General features: G+C 35.2%; 1 protein-coding gene across 1 annotated transcript; it reads left to right on the forward strand.

The window, feature by feature from the left end:
* Window positions 1-423: 423 nt before the first annotated feature.
* Window positions 424-17,363, forward strand: LOC149164186 (omega-hydroxypalmitate O-feruloyl transferase-like). The gene is made up of 3 exons (XM_089430880.1): window positions 424-1,129; window positions 8,619-9,144; window positions 16,740-17,363. The coding sequence occupies exons 1-3, from the start codon at window positions 665-667 to the stop codon at window positions 17,120-17,122; spliced, it is 1,374 nt and encodes a 457-aa protein (XP_089287006.1). The 5' UTR covers window positions 424-664; the 3' UTR covers window positions 17,123-17,363.
* Window positions 17,364-18,114: the final 751 nt, after the last annotated feature.

Consider the following 18,114-nt stretch of genomic DNA (forward strand, 5'->3'; position numbering starts at 1 on the left):
ATTGATGGCCATCCTCTGTTACTTGCCACATTAATGACTAATGCATAATGATCCACATATATAGAATCAAATCCATGAGTGAAACTACCGCAAAAGAAAAATCGCAAGTCGTGATGAGGAATGGAATGTGATATATAAAATTGTTTGGCGGAATTTTTTCTAAAATGTTAAAATCAGAAAATGCAGTCATCAAAACCGAACCATTTATTTTGAGATTACAACCCTTCTCGCGCCATAAATACCATTAAAACATAAAAAAAACCCAGAGAGCATCGCTCAAATAATGAATATATTACAAGAAAATCAAATTGCTCCCTGCAGATTACTCCGAAGGACAAAATACCGAATTTGCCTTTTGGCGGTATAGCAATTATGTGTATATTTCTTGAAAGTCAAGGTACAGTTTTTTCTTTTTGGTAAAAAAAATTATATTTCCTGAAACTCGCAATGACATTTCTTAATCAAGCTGATATCATCCTGAAGCATTCTGTGGAGCGCGTTTCATGCCATAATCCACTACGCCCAACTAAGCACTATATTGCATTGACCAGTTAGAGGACTATAAACCCACATACACATTCCACTCTGCTTGAAGCAATATTTACATATAAGTTTCTTGGCGAGATTTCCAGCAGAAATTTCTGTAAGTAGTTGATTGAGCATAATGGGCTCTCTAGCAGCAGCTGATTCGTCCTTGATAACCCACTTAGATGTTGAGGTGGAGGAGCCTGAGATGGTTGTACCCGTTGAACCCACCGAGGAATGCTCTCTCTTTCTGTCGAATATTGATCGGGTAGTTGCTTATGTTGTGGATACTGTGCACATTTACAGACTCAATGGAGAGGACAAGAATGCTGCTGCTGCTGATGTTGTGGGTAGGTTGAAGGAAGCCCTTGGGAAGGTGCTGGTGCCCTACCATTTCATGGCAGGGAGGTTGAAATTGAATGAGAAGGGGAGGTTGGAAATTGAGTGTAACAGAGCTGGGACTCTGTTTGCAGCAGCTAATTGTGATTTGACATTATCAGATCTGGGTGATGTCACTTTACCAAATCCTTTTTTCAGAAATCTGGTGCTCCAAGGAGCTCATGCCAGAAAGTTTGGGGCTAAACCTCCTCTGTTCATGATGCAGGTAATTATGCTTATTTGTTGTCTGGATTAAATGACAATAGTAAACATAATTATTGCTTATTTGTAGTCTGGATATAAGACGAGTAAACATTCAATTGGGTGGGCTTTTTTTCATGTTTTAGTCCATTTCGACGGCCCTTTTTTTTAATCTTTTAAGAAGCATTCTCCAGTCTACATGCTCCCATGCTGATTCCAAATATTAGCTGAAACTAGAATCTTTGAATGAAGCCATGTAGCAATATAAAATATTAGTGCCCAAGACTTCTTTATTTATTAAGGGGTATGCTTTATTTTCTCAAGATTTACATGCATCTTAACATATCTGAAGACTTGATTTTAGTGCATTATACCATGTGATTTATTTTTATGAGTTTTTTTTGCACATCTAAGTATGACAGTTTATAGATTGCAGTTCGTGACTTTACACAGCTTGATGTTTTAGAATCATGCACCATGCAGTTAGCTGATGGGTGCATCATTCATGTTCTCCTGGTTCTGGCATCTTTGCCAATTTATTATCCATTTATCAAATTTGTCATTCTAGTGATGGAAAACAATATAGTTTTCTCTTCATGATGTATTCATTTTAGGATTATAGAATCTAGACAATTTTGTTGCTTCGTGAAGAGTTGATCATAGTTCCCAATTGTATAGGTGTGCTTGTTTTGATGCTTAAGAATCATGCACCACGTAGACAATTTTGTTGTTTCGTGAAGAGTTGATCATAGTTCCCAATTGTATAGGTGTGCTTGTTTTGATGTTTAAGAATCATGCACCAGGCAGTTAGTTGATGGGTTAATCATTGATGTTCTTCGTTCTTCTTCCTGACAACTCTATCAATGAACTCTTAATTTATCAAATTTGTCATTCTAGTGATTGGAAAACAATAGAGTTTTTCTCTTGATAATGTAGTCATCTGAGAATTATAGAATCCACACAATGTTGTTGTTTCTAGAAGAGTTGATTATAGTTGCCAATTGTATAAGTTTGTTTGTTCTAAGTCTTCCTTTGGTTCCTCTTTCAATGCACAAATTGATCCTTTGAGTGAGTGTTGTAATAAAAAAGTTGGAAATTTAAGCTACATATATTTTTTAATAGTCGATTATACAAAATTTGGTGTTGGTCTTCCAAAAGTTTCTTGCACTCATGGAGTTTGTCCATATTGTGTTTTTGGTTAACAACATTACAGAGCATTTTCCTAAAGGTAAGACCTTGCATGTTATTGCGCCTATTGAGGTGGTACATAGTGATCTCATGTCATTTTTGACTAGTTCTTTCTCAGAGGCTAAGAATGCACTCACTATTATTGATGGCTTCTCACGTCACTTGGATGTACTTTCTTGAACACAAGAGTGATGTCTTTGTTACTTTTATACCCTTCAAGGTTTTTGTTGAGAGTATTTCTCTCATTCTATCAATAAATTGTGCAAAGATAATGGGGGAGAGTATGTCCATCAGGTTTTCAAGGATTTTTGTAGGGTACATTGAAATCAATATTTACACTCTATTTCCAACACCCCTCAACAAAATGTTGTTGTTGAAAGAAAGAACCAAACATTGAAGGAGATAGTAATTTGTATGATTTAGTCCAAGAACATGGCACCTTCTTTCTGTGTTGACATAATGAATTGTGCAAATTACATTCATAATTGAATTTCTCATAGGGCAATGTTGCATATGATTCCAAAGGAAGCTTGGACCCATGTTAAACCCATTGTCTCTACTTTTAGGGTATTTGGCAATCCAAAATGGGCCTTAGCTCTAAATGAAAAGCGCAAAATTATGGAGAAAAAGAGACAAACATTGATATTTGTTGGTTACTAGGAGAATATAAAGACATATAGGTTATTTGATCCTATTTCTAAAGATGTCTTGTTTTGAAATCCTATCCATTTTTATGAGCACTTCAACCCCACATCCTCTCATACTCCCACATAGTATATTATCAATTGTGAAAATCATGCCGAGAGTTTTGTTTTTGTAGAGCAAGAATACAATGAACATTTTGTTGCTACAAATTACACTAATGACGATGAAAATTAACTAGAGGAAAATCTACCATCAACACCATTAGAATAAGAGTAGTCTAAACAAGGACAACTTGATCAAGAACAAGATTTAAAGAGGATATTTTGTGAGCGAAAGAGGCTTGACAAGTATGTCTATGAGCCAACATATTTTAGTTATTTTTCCTTTGATCCTTGCCATACTTTGTCACAAACAACTAAAGTCCCTTTTTGCAGTCATGCCATTTGACAATTTTCTAATGATTTTGAGATATTTGAATAGGAAGTTGCCATGATAGAAGAATACTCTTTCTTATTGTAGAACCACACATGGAATCTCATTTCACTTTCTTAAGGGATGAAAGCTAGTTCATTGTAGTGTTATTTAGTGTTCCTTTACAATGCTACTACCTATTATTGTTAGTTGTAAGTTTACATAGACATCCTTATTTTTCCAATCGTGACAACAATTTTTCAATGTTATATATAAAATTGTGACAAAAGTTTTTGTTTTGTTTTGTTAATGTTCAACTTTCTTTATATATATATATATATACACTTTTCTGATCACTTAAGAGTTCACAACGCTCCAAACTAATACAACAATATTCATAGGCACTAAGCCATTACAACAATATTTATCAAGGCATTATAGCTCATCATGTCACTAGGCAAGATTTGAATCCGAGTGGAAAAATAAAAATCATTCTGCCCAACCACTCTAAATAACCCTAATTAGTAATCTTTCATTACTATATATAATCTACATTCTTTTCTATTTAATCTACAAAATATTTAATAGATAAATTCCATTTTATTTTATAAAAAAAATTATTTAATTATATAAAAAAATAAAATTTAAAATATTCTTTAAATACGTTCAAAAACCACAACAAAACTCATAACTTAATTAATTATTAAAAAATAATATTCATGAAATATATAACTATTATTAAATAGAAACACTTTTAATTAATTAATTATTAAAAAATAATATTCATGAAATATATAATTATTATTAAATAGAAACACTTTTAATTATATTTTTAAATATAAAATTGTTATTATTTTTATAAATAAAATAAAAAGTTCGTTAAACAAAATTATGGGATAATAACTCTAATTTTCCGGAAACAAAAATCTCAAAAGAAAATTTGCGGGTCGTGATTCGCTTCCTTCGCAAACTTAATTAATTATTAAAAAAATAATATTCATGAAATATATAACTATTATTAAATAGAAACACTTTTAATTATATTTTTAAATATAAAATTGTTATTATTTTTTATAAATAAAATAAAAAGTTCGTTAAACAAAATTATGGGATAATAACTCTAATTTTCCGGAAACAAAGATCTCAAAGGAAAATTTGCGGGTCGTGATTCGCTTCTGTCGCAAACTATTTTGATTTGAAATTATGGACAAAGTAATAAATATTTAATATAAAATTATTATTTATATAAAATAAAGTTATAAATTATATGTTAATGGCTAGATCTAAGATTTTTGTGATCTATAATGTGGATAGAAATTTTTCCAATTAATTACATAGTTAAGATTTAGTGGACGTTTCAAACCAACTAATGTGGTAACTGGTTCATCCTCAGGACAATCTTGTTGCCCTGAAAATGAACTACATGAGTTGGTTCGAAACTTCGACCAAATTTAAGTGATTAATCGGAAAGACTTCTATCCATATATATATATATAACAAGTCATTGACTTATTTTAAATGATTAGATAAAATTATTGTTATATATTTTTAGTTTTTAAATAAAATTGTTGTTATATTTTCTAATTAGATTAAGTGATATGATGCTAATTAATATTATTATAATGGTTATATATTTATAAATATTGTTATATTCACGATCACTCTCAAAAATAATTTTTTAATTTATTTTTATAATTATATATTTTAAAGAGATATTTGAAAAGAAATTATATTGTGAATGAGTGAATAATGAAGAAGAGCTTTTAACGAGAGGCTCGTTTGAGACTGGAATAATTATAAGAGAAATTTTGGCGTAAATCACATTCAAAAAATCATTGTCGACCCGTTTCGAACCAAAGAATGTAGTTAATTTAAATTTTATTTTATTTTTAAATTTATTAAAAAATAATAAAATTGAAATTAATATTTCCGCATTAAAATATAATTAATAAAATATTCCTCAAAATTAAAATAAAATAATATTTTCGTTATTTTAAATTTGATAACCAAACCCTCACGAACGTTATGTTAGCATATTGCAGAGACTTACTCTTTACCTGAATTCTACCAAAATGATTTCAAGAGTGATCAGATTATCACTTCTGCCTCTCTGGTAATGTGAAGGCCGAAACGGTTTCTGAATTCACAAGCCCAGCGGCTTCATTCAATTCCCGTGGAGAGTACGAGACTTCGGAAAAAAACAGAAAACATTGATGGCCGTCCTTCGTTATTTTCCCCACGCAGATACATAAAACAGTAATAGCACCCACATTAATGACTAATGGATCGTGATCTGCGTTTCGGACAGACATGAACATGCATAGTTAAAATATGTAGAAGCAAATTGATGAGTGATAATGTTACGATTCGAATTTTGCTTTCATATATTTAACTGGTTTTTGTAAAAATTGAGAACAATGGTTGGAGTTACAGATATCCATCCGAATCATATAATGTTTAGAAATCTTTCATAAATAGACAGCAGAGATGAAATAAAGAACACATGCCAGTATCCTTCATGTCAATCTCCCACTCTGCTTGAAGCAATATTTATATATACATTTCTTAAATCTTTGGCAAGATTTCTAGCAGAGTTTTCAGCTAGCAGTTGATTGGCACAATAGGTTCTCTAACAGCAGCTGACTCATCCTTGATAACACACTTAGATGTTGAGGTGGAGCCTGAAATGGTTGTAACGGTTAAACCCACTGAGGAATGCTCTTTATTTCTATGAAATATTGATCAGGCAGTTGCTTATGTTGTGGATACTGTATTTTTACACAGCCAGTGGAGAGGACAAGAATGCTGCTACTGCTGGTGTTGTGGGAGGGCTGAAGGAAGCCCTTGGGCAGGTGCTGGTGCCCTACCATTTCATGGCAGGTACGATGAAATTGAATCTGGAGAAGGGAAGGTTGGAAATTGAGTGTAACAGAGCTGGGGCTCTGTTTGTAGCACCTACTTGTGATCTGACTTTATCTGGGTAATGTCACTTCCCAAATCCTGTTTTCAAAAGTCTGGTGCTTCAAGGAGTTCATGCCAGGAAGTTTGGGGTTAACCCTTCTCCGGTAATGGTACATGTAATTATGCTTATTTGTAGTCTGGATAAGAGCAAACACTCAATTGAGTAGGGTTTTTTTCATGTCTTTGTCCGTTCAGACTTTTTTTTTTGAATCTTTTAAGAAACATGCTACCATGCTGGTGCAGTTCTCGGGGTTAACTATTATTCCCTTGGAAACTCACGAGATATGGTTCCTTTGACAAGCCTTTGAAATTCACGACACTTTGACAATCCCTGAACCTCATGACACATTAACAGCAAGATTGGAACCCAGTTGGACGGCTTAGCATTCTGTCAACGCCAACAGTGAATCACTTGTCGAATCAATGCCCTGTTGGCCATTTAGACCACGTTGGGCTATTGAACAAATTCATGACTCGTGACATATATTCCCTTTGAACCTCATGATATATGGGCGCCAAGAATGGAACCCGCGTAGAGGGCTTAGGATTCTGTGAGCCTCAGCTGTGAATCAGTTGTTGAACTAATGTCCCACTGGCCATTTAGATCATATTGGTCTATAGGACCAATTTATAACTCATGACATATGGTCAGCAAGAATGGAACCCACTTAGACGGCTTCGCACCCTGTCAACATCAACAGTGCATTGAATCGAAGCCCTGTTGCCCATTTAAACCGTATTGGTGTGTCGGACCATTTTGATTTCTTCATGCCAGATTTGCGGTCTTGTCTGTTTGCCTTGATCTGTGCAATGCATTCTTTGTTATGAGTACTTTCTACAATATGAGAAGAGTGTTCTCATGTGAGAAGGGTGTTCTTATAACCTTGTTAATTCCATTTCAATTTGCAGGAGTGTGTGTTCTGTACTTAACCCTGTTTTGATTGAATAACCTTGATCTAGTTTGGTAAAAATGTTTTTAATTTTTATTTTATTTTTTAAGTGGGAGGAGTGTTGGTAGCAATGAGATACAAGACCTATGGTCTAAGAGAATTTGCTGAGGAGTTTCTGAGCTCTATGAATTTTGTTATAAGGTGCAATGTTTTCTTAGTATAATAATTTTAGTATGTTGTATATGGCTGGGTTGATAATGTTCTAAAAAACAGGACAATCTAATAGTTGATGTTGTTTATTATCTAATTTCTCCATCTTACCATATCTTACCTAATGTGTCTTCATGTTTGGCTACCTGTCTGTGTGAAATTTGTGCTAAAAGGGATGAATGCTAGGAAATTTGGAAGTATCCTCTGTTAATGGTGTGGGTAGTAAATTGTTTGAAATTCCATGTAATCATTTTCTACTTAATTCACTTGGGGTCTTGGCGTACACTTCTAGCAATTGCTTAAGCTGCATGATGTTCTTGCTTCCATATGATGTTTGTGCTTTCTTTGTAGGACCATCATAAAAGTTATGGTACTAGTTTTTTTTGACATTTGTGTGCTTCAACTTTGCATTCAACCAGTTCTAACTTATAAATCATCATTTATAGAAGAAGTTTGATTTCAACTGGTTACTGAATAGAGCTGGTTAGTGTTGTTTAATAACAGAGCTAGTTAAGGGTTAGTGACCTTTACTGGGTTTGTCTTGTAGTGTTTTTACTTTTCTCCCAAGGTTTTCCTTGTGGGATCCTTCCATTTCCCCACTCTAAAGGACTCGTCTGGATTTGAACTTGTAATCTATGACATCTCTGTAAAGGACTCGTCTGGATTTGAACTTGTAACCTATGACATCTCTGTAGGCAACATAGCTTTTAACCCGGGTATGTCGCTATAATACCAAACACATGCAAATGCATAATATTTTTCTAGTGAGAATCAAGGCTCAAATGCAACTTCATACTTATTATACTTATTATGTGTTCACATTCTTTGTGGCTTGGGATGGTTTGGTTTTTCTGGTGTAACAATGAATGGTCTCATTGACTTGGGACATTCTCCAAATTGCTTTTCATTGGTTGCCATCCTATTACATGGTGAATGCTAAAAGCTGATTAGTTCAATTCAGTCCTGCATGTCCTGAGGAGAGGGAAAACCCTATCCATATATTTCTTCGCTGATTAGGTGTTGGTATTGCCCGCTTTGTGCATTTATAACAACATAGTTACTCGTGTTAGTCCTTTCCAGATAAACAAGTTAAGGTTTTTGTTACAGAACTTAAAATGCTTTTATCTATTAGCTTTTTATATGTGCTCTCGGTCTCTTAATTTTACAAAGAATGGTTGAGGTGTCTATTTCTTTTTTGATGCCAAGCAGGTAACCAGATTCAAGTGTGGTGGGATAGTTCTGGGAATGTCTGTAAACCATGTTTTATTTGACGGGTTTGGAGCAGCGGAATTCATGATGAACTTCTCCTCTATAGCACGGGGCGAGGGATTGATCACTTATCCTCTACCAGACAGGACATGTTTCATAGCTAGAGATATACCAGAGATCAAATATGAACATTTGGAGGCGATGAAACTTAGTGATATCCCTCAGGAGATGAGAAATTCCTTTACAACTGAAGCTGTAGCAAACTCAGAAATCTGCGACATCTCTCTTCCACCGGATTATCGCTATAAAGTTTTTCCTTTCACTGGGGAGATGATAGAAAAGCTAAAGAAAAAGGCCATGGAGGATGGTACTCTGAAGAAATGTTCTTCATTCGATGCCATTGCAGCTCTGGTATGGCAGGCTCGAACAAGGGCCGTTGATACGCCTCCTGATGTACCTTCCAAGATGCTTTTTGTTGTGGATATTCGTTCAAAAATGGACCCCCCACTGCCAAAGGGCTTTGCAGGTATGCATATACTCTGCAAATCATAGACTATTCAATGTCCTACATTTTCTCGAGCACGTAGCTACATTTATTTGTAGATTTTATACTGATCTAGATGGTTGCAAGCAGTGAGCACCCAAAAAGATATCAATGAATAATTATATATGGTTCCATTTGTAACCAAATTCGTTTGTGGGACTTCCAAACCCAATCCATGAAATATATCTGCTATTACGTATTTCTTTTGCTTTTTGTGTCATATTTGCTTATACTAAAATGGTCAGTTGAATCTCAATACAAGCTTTTGATCAGCTGATAAAAAAAAGCCGCTATGAAGCTTCTGGCCCGTTAAACCTCAATACAAGCTTTTGATCGACTGATAACAGAGCAGTACGCTCTTCATCCAAAATCACCTGATCATAGATGAACACTAGTGGTTGACTAAAAATTTGCAACCAAGTTTAATCTTCCAATCTAGTACAACAAGTAACACCTATTTTTTTTTGTGTACCCTTTAAGTGCCAACACATCCCCAACCTACCTGGCTAGGGGTTTTGATTTTGCCAAGAAATACACACTTTTGGCCATGCTTTTGCTTTTCTCTTCCGATAATATTTGTATTTTGTTGGTTATCATCCACCGAGCTGGTTTTCATAAATCTAAAGTGTATATTTATTATTAACCATGGATGCACGAAAAGGATTTGGGAACAACTTGACAAAGCCAAAGAGTAAGATTAAGAGTGACTTTAGTATGAGTTAGATTAAGGAAAGATTTGTCATATTACTTGACACAAATAAATAGTCAAATTTCTGTCAAATAACTTTAAAACTTATTAAAACAACAGAATTTGGTCCATTCTTCTCGGGCTCGGCAAGCTTAACGAGATTAAGCAAAGCTTTACCAAATGACCAGACTCCACTCATTACAGGGCCAAGCTGAGCACACTTGTCAAGAACTATGCTGACTCAGCAGATCTTGTTATAATGTTATTAACCACTGAATAAAATATTTCAAATTTAAAACTATAATGGTATACAGTTAGATCCATTGCCCGCCAAACTGAATTCCACTTTAGATCTGAACTCACCAATTTATTTCACATAGATATGCGGTCATCATTACTCCATTACAACCAGCCCAAAGGTATTACCACCAGCCTGAAGGCACTACAAGTGGCTTGCCTTTTTAGGTAAAATGGCCTTTCAGAGGCAAACCAAAGATCACAGGCAGATCACTTACATTTCTGTTGGGCTAAGTTGTTGTGATATGAGGTAATACTTTGTTAATACTTGCATTTGGTTTCTGTTATAGCAAAATCTAGCACCTAGTGCAACGTCTGATTAGGTGACCTAGACAATGTGCAACACACGAGAGTGTTACCACTATCAATTTAGCAATTACTCATCGGCTTTTAGAGAAGAACAGAATCCAACACAAGGGAGGCTTACCTAGTAGGGCTTAAGGACCAAAAAAGCCAAGGATTTCAAGCTAAATGCCCCTTAAGGATCCTGCAACAAAAATCCACCAGATAAAGGTATGACAAGATAGGGTTTGCAGTGGATGATGGAGTAAATTTAGGATTTGGGTTCAAGGGATTTATGGGTCAATCTAAAGGCTAGGGTTAACCTAAGGAGTCTCAGATAGGTTACCCAAACATAACAAATCAAGAAAAAGTCAAGTCTGTCATAAACTAGAGTTTTAGGTCAACAAATCATAGCAAAACAATAGTTTATAACAACAAAAAATTTAGCTATTAAAATGGTGTAAATCTATGTGAAATGAAGGCTAAATTTGACAGTAAACTAAGGATAAAATTACAAAAAAATTTGATGGCTAATAAAGCATGTGACAACAAATAAAACTTGACGTAGGCCCTAGAAAATCACTGAAAAATGGATGAAGAACTTCAATTTAGCTTCTCTAATGCACTTTCAAACACGACCTAAACCTGGGGCATATATGAACAAGTCATTAAATGCTAAAAATACAGGATTTTGTTGCAACTTAACATTAGTTTACCATAAAACAAAAAGAAAAACGATTTTTATAGTTTAAACTTTAGATGAGTGGCACAAGTGAGATAGACTAGTGCCTTCTCAATCGAGGGTGTATGGATTCTAGGATACAAACTTTTCTAGGGCTTCTTTGGAGTGATTCTAAATCCAAACAAAACTAGGGCAAATAAACTAACTTACCCTAAAGCTTGAAATTTATGTTTTCAATTTTCTAAATGATCGAGGGAAAGAAAAATCTATCTCTATTCCTTAATTACTTGGAGGAAAGGTCTAGTTCAACAAAGAATAATGAAACAAATACCAAATAAACTAACTTAGCACAATGATGTTAAACCTATGGAACATAATACCAAGATAAAAAAATAAGCTAACTTACTTCACCATGCAATATCCAAGATCCACCATAAGCATCCATGAAAAGAGATCATATCACATCACAAATCCACCCAAGAAAGTCATTCAGCTAGGCCTCCATTTTGCAAAAGAGAGAAGGATTACTATCCATGTGTGACAATGATCCAATGAGGAAATCGACTCCCCTATTTATATGATGGTAGCCACGTCGATTTTCCTATAAATTAAGTTGAAATCCCTAAAAATAGTAAATCCATGATACAAGGTGGATAGGTAATTAGGTTGACCCCCAAAGATAGCGAAAACAATGAAATAACAAGAAAAGAAACGTCAATTAAGCCTCCAAGGGTGACATCATCTCCCAAAATTCATGTCTCTCTATGAAAAGGTGCAAGGGATGACCCTAGGGGTTTGTCTCATCCCAAAAATCATGCCTTCTCATCAAAGTGGTGCCACACCCTCTCAAGACCAACATCATTACTAGATGCATCTTAAGGGTGACATCATTACGCTAGGGCATGACATCACTAGGATAGGTGTGAAATCCCTTCTAGAGGGATACCAAATCATCATGATCATCATCAATCACCAAGTGAAGAGCAATGTCCACCAAGAAGGTACAATGCTAGCTTTGGGGAGTCTTGTCATCTCTTGGGCACACTTGATCTCCAAGCAATGTCCTAGTTTGGATCACCAATGTATAATATCTTGATGCTAAGGGAGGGTCTCATCAAGTATGTTAAGACATCCTCAAGGTCAACATCCCTTAAAAGGTTCCCAATGTCCTCTAATAGAGAACTGCGTCATTATCAAAGTGGATGGACATCATCTATGGAAGGTTGGAGAAACATCATATCATCCTTCAAGGGATCCTGGCGACACCTATAAGAATCATCTAACATACTCAAGGAATCAAGTGAAATCAACATCACGGGTACATGAACCATAGAAACATAAAGGTGGACCATATTCAATGTTAAAACCATCGAAGTAATTTACACAAGTATCATCTTCAAATTTCTTACTAGCTTATAATTGTGCACAGGTTACCATAGCTACGTATGGCAGAGTTATCACATGACCCTATTAGGTGCTTCCAAACCTAACGGGAGGAACAATTCCTAGTCAACACTTTCAAATGATAGGTACAAGTGATAGATGTTATGGCTTGGGGTTTTACTTCATTAAAGGTATCATAGTAGGTTATGTAAACCATTGTCCATGAGTGGCTTTGTGGAGTGTTAAAACTGGCCATGTGGGTCATCTTATTAATGGAAGCTGATATTTTTCTTGGATCTCTCTCATCGAGAGGTGTAGGATTGATCTAAAGATCATTCGATTCCGATAAGTATTCATGGAGATATGATTTTATTTGTGTTATGTGACAATTCGTCAAGGTCGGCCAGCAACCAAATAAACCCCACTTGTGCTCAACGTTTTAGTATAAATAGAGGTGGCCTTCAAGTCATTTCAACACACTTGGGATCTCTTCCTCTCCACTTGTCTTTGGGTTTTACTAGGAGGAGAGATCCTAAGGGATAACACTGCCCTAATCCAGAGGGCAGAAGCCGGAACTGCTGGGAAAAGCCAGAATTTCCGGGAAAAGCCGGAACTACCGGAACTACCAGAACTGCCGGAACTTCCAGGAAAAGTCGGAATTGCTGGGAAAAGCCAGAACTGCCGGAACTTATAGGAAAAGCCGGAATTGTCGGGAAAAGCCGGAATTGCCGAAACTGCCGGGAACTACCGGCACTGCTGGGAAAAGTCGGAACTGCCGGAACTGTCGGAACTGCCGGAAACTGCTGGGAAAAGCTGAAACTGCCAGGAAAAGCCGAAATTTCCGGAACTGCGGTCGAAATTTCCGGAACTGACGGGAATAGCTGGAATTGCCGGAACTGTAGAAATTGTCGGGAATAGCCGGAACTACCAGGAACAGTCGGAACTGCTGGAACAACCAGGAAAGTTGATGCAGAGGGAAAAAGCCGGAATTGCCGAACTAGCATGCAACAACAAGCATGCAAAGGACAACAAGCATGCTAGGGACAACAAGCAAGCTAGGGATAACAAGCAAGCAAGATGCAGCCAGCACATAGGTCAGTATGGCAACATGGTGCAGCAATGGCACATAATGCAGTACAGTGATGGGTACAGTCATGATTAATGAAGCATGATGAGATGCAGCATAGTGATGATGGGTGCAGCATGGTGTAGCACGGTGAGGTGTAGCATGATGACGAAATGCAGCACAACGATAGGTGAAGGAGTCACCTTGGAGAATCAGTTGAAGCAGCATGTTTTCAACTGATCTCATGTATCATCTTCTTAGAGATGATCTATGCTCTTATCTAGATAAGTCAAAGTGTTGACTTCCGTTGTAAACGTACTATCTCTCTCTCTCTCTCCTGAACTATTGAAGAACATATAAGAAGAATTGATCAAGGGTTTCCCCACATTGGGGTTTGTCCCTGGCTAGCGCCACATCTTGTGTCCTCTTGTCTTGGCTTGTCTTCTGCGATTTATGTTTATGTTCTATCTGCAATTTACTTTAATGTTGATGTGATTGCTAATGTGGAAAAGATATTGAGCTAACTGTGAAAATTGAAATAAACTGCTCTAAGCATAGAACATACCTAAAATTAACATAGAGGGAGTGCCTAGCTACCTTCCCTTGCCTTTATTTTCTAAATCTCCCATATTTTCCTTTTCCTTTCTTGCTTTGTTTAACTTGTTCAACAAGCTTCAATGATTCATTGTGTTGTAATAATGATATAATCATCCTTCAATGATTGGCAATTATCGCTTTATTGGGGTTGGAATGTCCATTAAGAGTTCCATTTATTTTGATAGGCATGATATGCATGGATGCTCTCAGAGATGAATAATTCTATAAGAGGAGATAGAGTGCAAGCTATAATTGGCTTTTTATTGCTTCTCTTGCATTCTTTTGCATTTTGACATTTGGCTTATGTTTGTTATTTTCTTATTGTTGCATCAACATTAGGTATTTCCAACCCCTTCTTCTCATAGGATAAGGCCAATAGGGAACCTGTACGAGCAACTAACAACATTCAATCAAAATAGGGGATAATGAAATAAAGGAAATGATGACAAGTGTTGAGTATGGATAACATGGAATGCTACCATCATTAGAGTCTCTTATTTGTGCCCTTCCTAGACATTGAAAGAAAGACCCTAAGGAAGGTCACACTCAAATAGAGGCAAATGATAACCACCGGGGTGTAAGGGAACAAATACACAACCAATATTGGTTTATGATCCAATTTTAACTTGTGATCCATAAACATTAAATAAAAGCACTCAAATACAAAATTGATTAATACACCTCACAATAGATGACCCACCTTCATCGGATGAGTAAGTTAAGTTTACTATCCAAAGAATGGTAGAGAGACATATGAGGCTGGCTATTTATTGATCATAGCAGGGAATATTAGTTCGCAAACTACATCATAGAAAACAAAATTTCTCCTGGGGTTACCTATGCATATTGATGGGTAACAATCCTAACCACTTATTTGAGCCTTGGAAGGAACTATATCTTGATGTGTTACTTATCATGTTGACGACTTCGTTGCTTAACTACAACTCCATTGAAAAAGAAGCCATTATTTGGTTAAGCTACTGTGGTACTATGTAGTACTTTATCAGTACTTAGGACTTGCATTTGGTCTCAACAACTTAGTTGCACCATGGCCTGCATCTTGGCCACTGTTTGAATAGAATTTTGTGATATGAGGTACTAGTAAGTCCATACACAAGACTTGGATCATTGCTTAACCACAACCTCGTTGACAAAGAAACCATCAGTGACCATTACGAAGCATCTAATTGGATATTTTCGAAATGTCAATCTACCTAATTATCCATTGAAAAAGAAGCCACTAATGCCCATTATTAACCATCCCACCAGCATCCCATTAGATATTTTCGTAGTTGCATTGATTTTTGAGATGGGGAATAGCGGGCATGGGAGGACACAACTCTAGCAATGCTAGAGTGCACTCCAAAATTTTCATATATATATATATATATATATAGTTGTTTTAAGACCGTAAGTATAACAAGTTATATTATTATACTTACAGTCTTGAAACAATTACACATATTTATATAATAAATTCTAAATTTTCAATATTTTTGATATATATATATAGTTGTTTCAAGACTATAAGTATAACAAGTTATATTATATTATATAATATTATGTACATTTGTTAATATTGAATTTTAGTGTAATTGTTTGTAATTTGCAATAAAGTTCATGAAAGGTCTATGAGAGATGATTGTCTCTATGACAACCTTTCTTACTCATATTGCTTGTTAATGATGATTATGTTAAAACATAAAAGACATTTCCTTCTCGATAGGTTTTGCATATTTTAATTATTGTGTTGAAAACCACTATAAAGCACTTCGGTTTTGTAAACAAATTAGTTTCATATTTCAGATTAAGAAAGTGCAATAAATTTAGCACTCAACCAAGTCACTATTTTTTCTTAACAGAAAGGGTTTGCTTGGTGTCATATTGTACTGAAAATACAGTTTTTCAAAACCAAAAACCTAAATTGAAACCCATAATACAAAACTTATGTTTTGAGTTGCAACTTGTATAAGATTTAGGTTAAGTGCAATACAAAAATAATGAATGGGTAAATTGATCATATTATCCGATCATCAATATCCATGACTACAAAACTGAAGATACATACCAAAAATATCTCTCAAATATACCCAGAAAATCCTTGAAATTTGCCCAAAACACCCTCGAAGTATGTTCAGATTATCCCCGAAAGCTGCCCAAAACATAGAACATTTTGGGAAAGGCCAGCAAGTCCCCAGGTCCCCATTAGAATTCCCAGCAGTTTGGGATGTTCCCTCACGATCCATAAGTCCAGAAAACATGAAAACGGGTGGTAAGTGGGTTTTTTAAATGGCATAGGTCACATAGGAAGTTTTCAAATCTAAATCTACTTGACAATCCATTTAAATTTTACCACAAATTAAATTTGTTATTCATTTACTACCAATTAACTTTATTGTAAAATATCAAACGCACAATCAATTCCTAACAAAAAGGGAAGTTTACAAAACTAGTGGTGGTTGAACATCTTAAAGCCCGTTGTACTTGAAAAGCCAATAGATAGAAGAAGCTGTTATTTATTTCCCTCCCAATGGATCAATGGTGCATTGAATCTGATTTATTTATGTTGAAATTTGCATCAGGGAATGCTGTTTTCAGCGCACATTGCATCGAACCAGCAGGGGCAGTGAAGGAGAAGCCGTTATCATTCTGTGTGGAGAAAGTACAGGAAGCGGTGGCCAGAGTCACAAATGATTATGTTCGGTCATCCATGGATTTCTCTGAGATATACAAATCCATTCCATCATTACAAGGAGGCATAATTCTGTCTGCATGGTGGAAAGTACCCTTTCAGCTGGTTGATTTTGGGTTTGGGAAGCCTGTATATGCAGGCCCCATTGTGAATGCCATGGTGGAGTTTGTGCTGCTTCTCTCCAATGGAAAAGATGACGGTGGCCTCAACATCTACATTGCCCTCCAAAATCGTCAGTTGGCCATATTTGAGCAGATTATCTATGATATTTAAGCATTCCAATATTTTCCTAGGAAATAGAACCTTAATGAATAGAACAGCAATAGGATCTGTATGTTTGTAGCTTTCTTTGTAGCATCATTTCTTTTTAATAGATAGTTAATTAGAAAACCCTGCCTGTAGCCTCTCTCACTCTGCTACATTACCAAGAGCACGTTCAAAGGATGTGGAAATGTCAGTGCTGTGTAAATAAATGTTTCGACCATGTACAGAGGATGTGGAAATGTATTATCAAGATGACCTTGTGCTTTTCATTTGGAATGGAAGTGATAAAATTGAACCAAATGTCATCTCTGTGTTGCATGAAATTATTTATGAATAGCGAATTTGAGGTATTCTTATTTTGATGAGAATTGATAAATATATGGGCAAAATGTTATTTCCATGAAGGCATGAAATTATTTATGAATAACAAATTTAAAACCGTTTGTATTGTATTTTAGGGAAGTTTATTCATGAAAATTTGATGGTTGAGTTTGTAATTTTATATTTTTTAATTTTGAAATTATTTTTAATGGATCATTAATAAGAAAATCTATTTATATCAATTTCATTTAATGGTGTAAAGTCAGTTATATATATATATTTCCTATTTCATTTTAATGATGTGAAGTGATATATATGTATTGTTGATTATTATTATTATTTTATTTAAATTATAAATGGAAGATTTTATTAATAAAATTTGTGGACAAGGTTTATAGTCGAGTTACATCAAACTGAAATGTTTGAATAGTGTTCTGTTTTTACTATAGGCTGGTCAATAGCCCAGCCTTAGTCAAGCCTTTGAGAGTATATAGAGGTAAAGATACATAGAAACAAATATATATGTATATATTTTAGTTGCTCACGTTTTTTGTGTTTAAGGAAAAATGATTAACATTGAGAGAATATTTTGTTGGGAACAAGAAAGACTCTTCATTTTTATAGAGGTGGTAGTTCTCTTATATCTTGTTGGCAACTTCTTGTTGTCGTTGATGTCAAAG

The sequence above is a fragment of the Pinus tabuliformis genome, chromosome 5_1 (genome assembly GCF_031772625.1).
Source record: "Pinus tabuliformis cultivar Carrire ecotype Pingquan chromosome 5_1, CPIR1, whole genome shotgun sequence".
Classification (NCBI taxonomy): Eukaryota; Viridiplantae; Streptophyta; class Pinopsida; order Pinales; family Pinaceae; genus Pinus; species Pinus tabuliformis.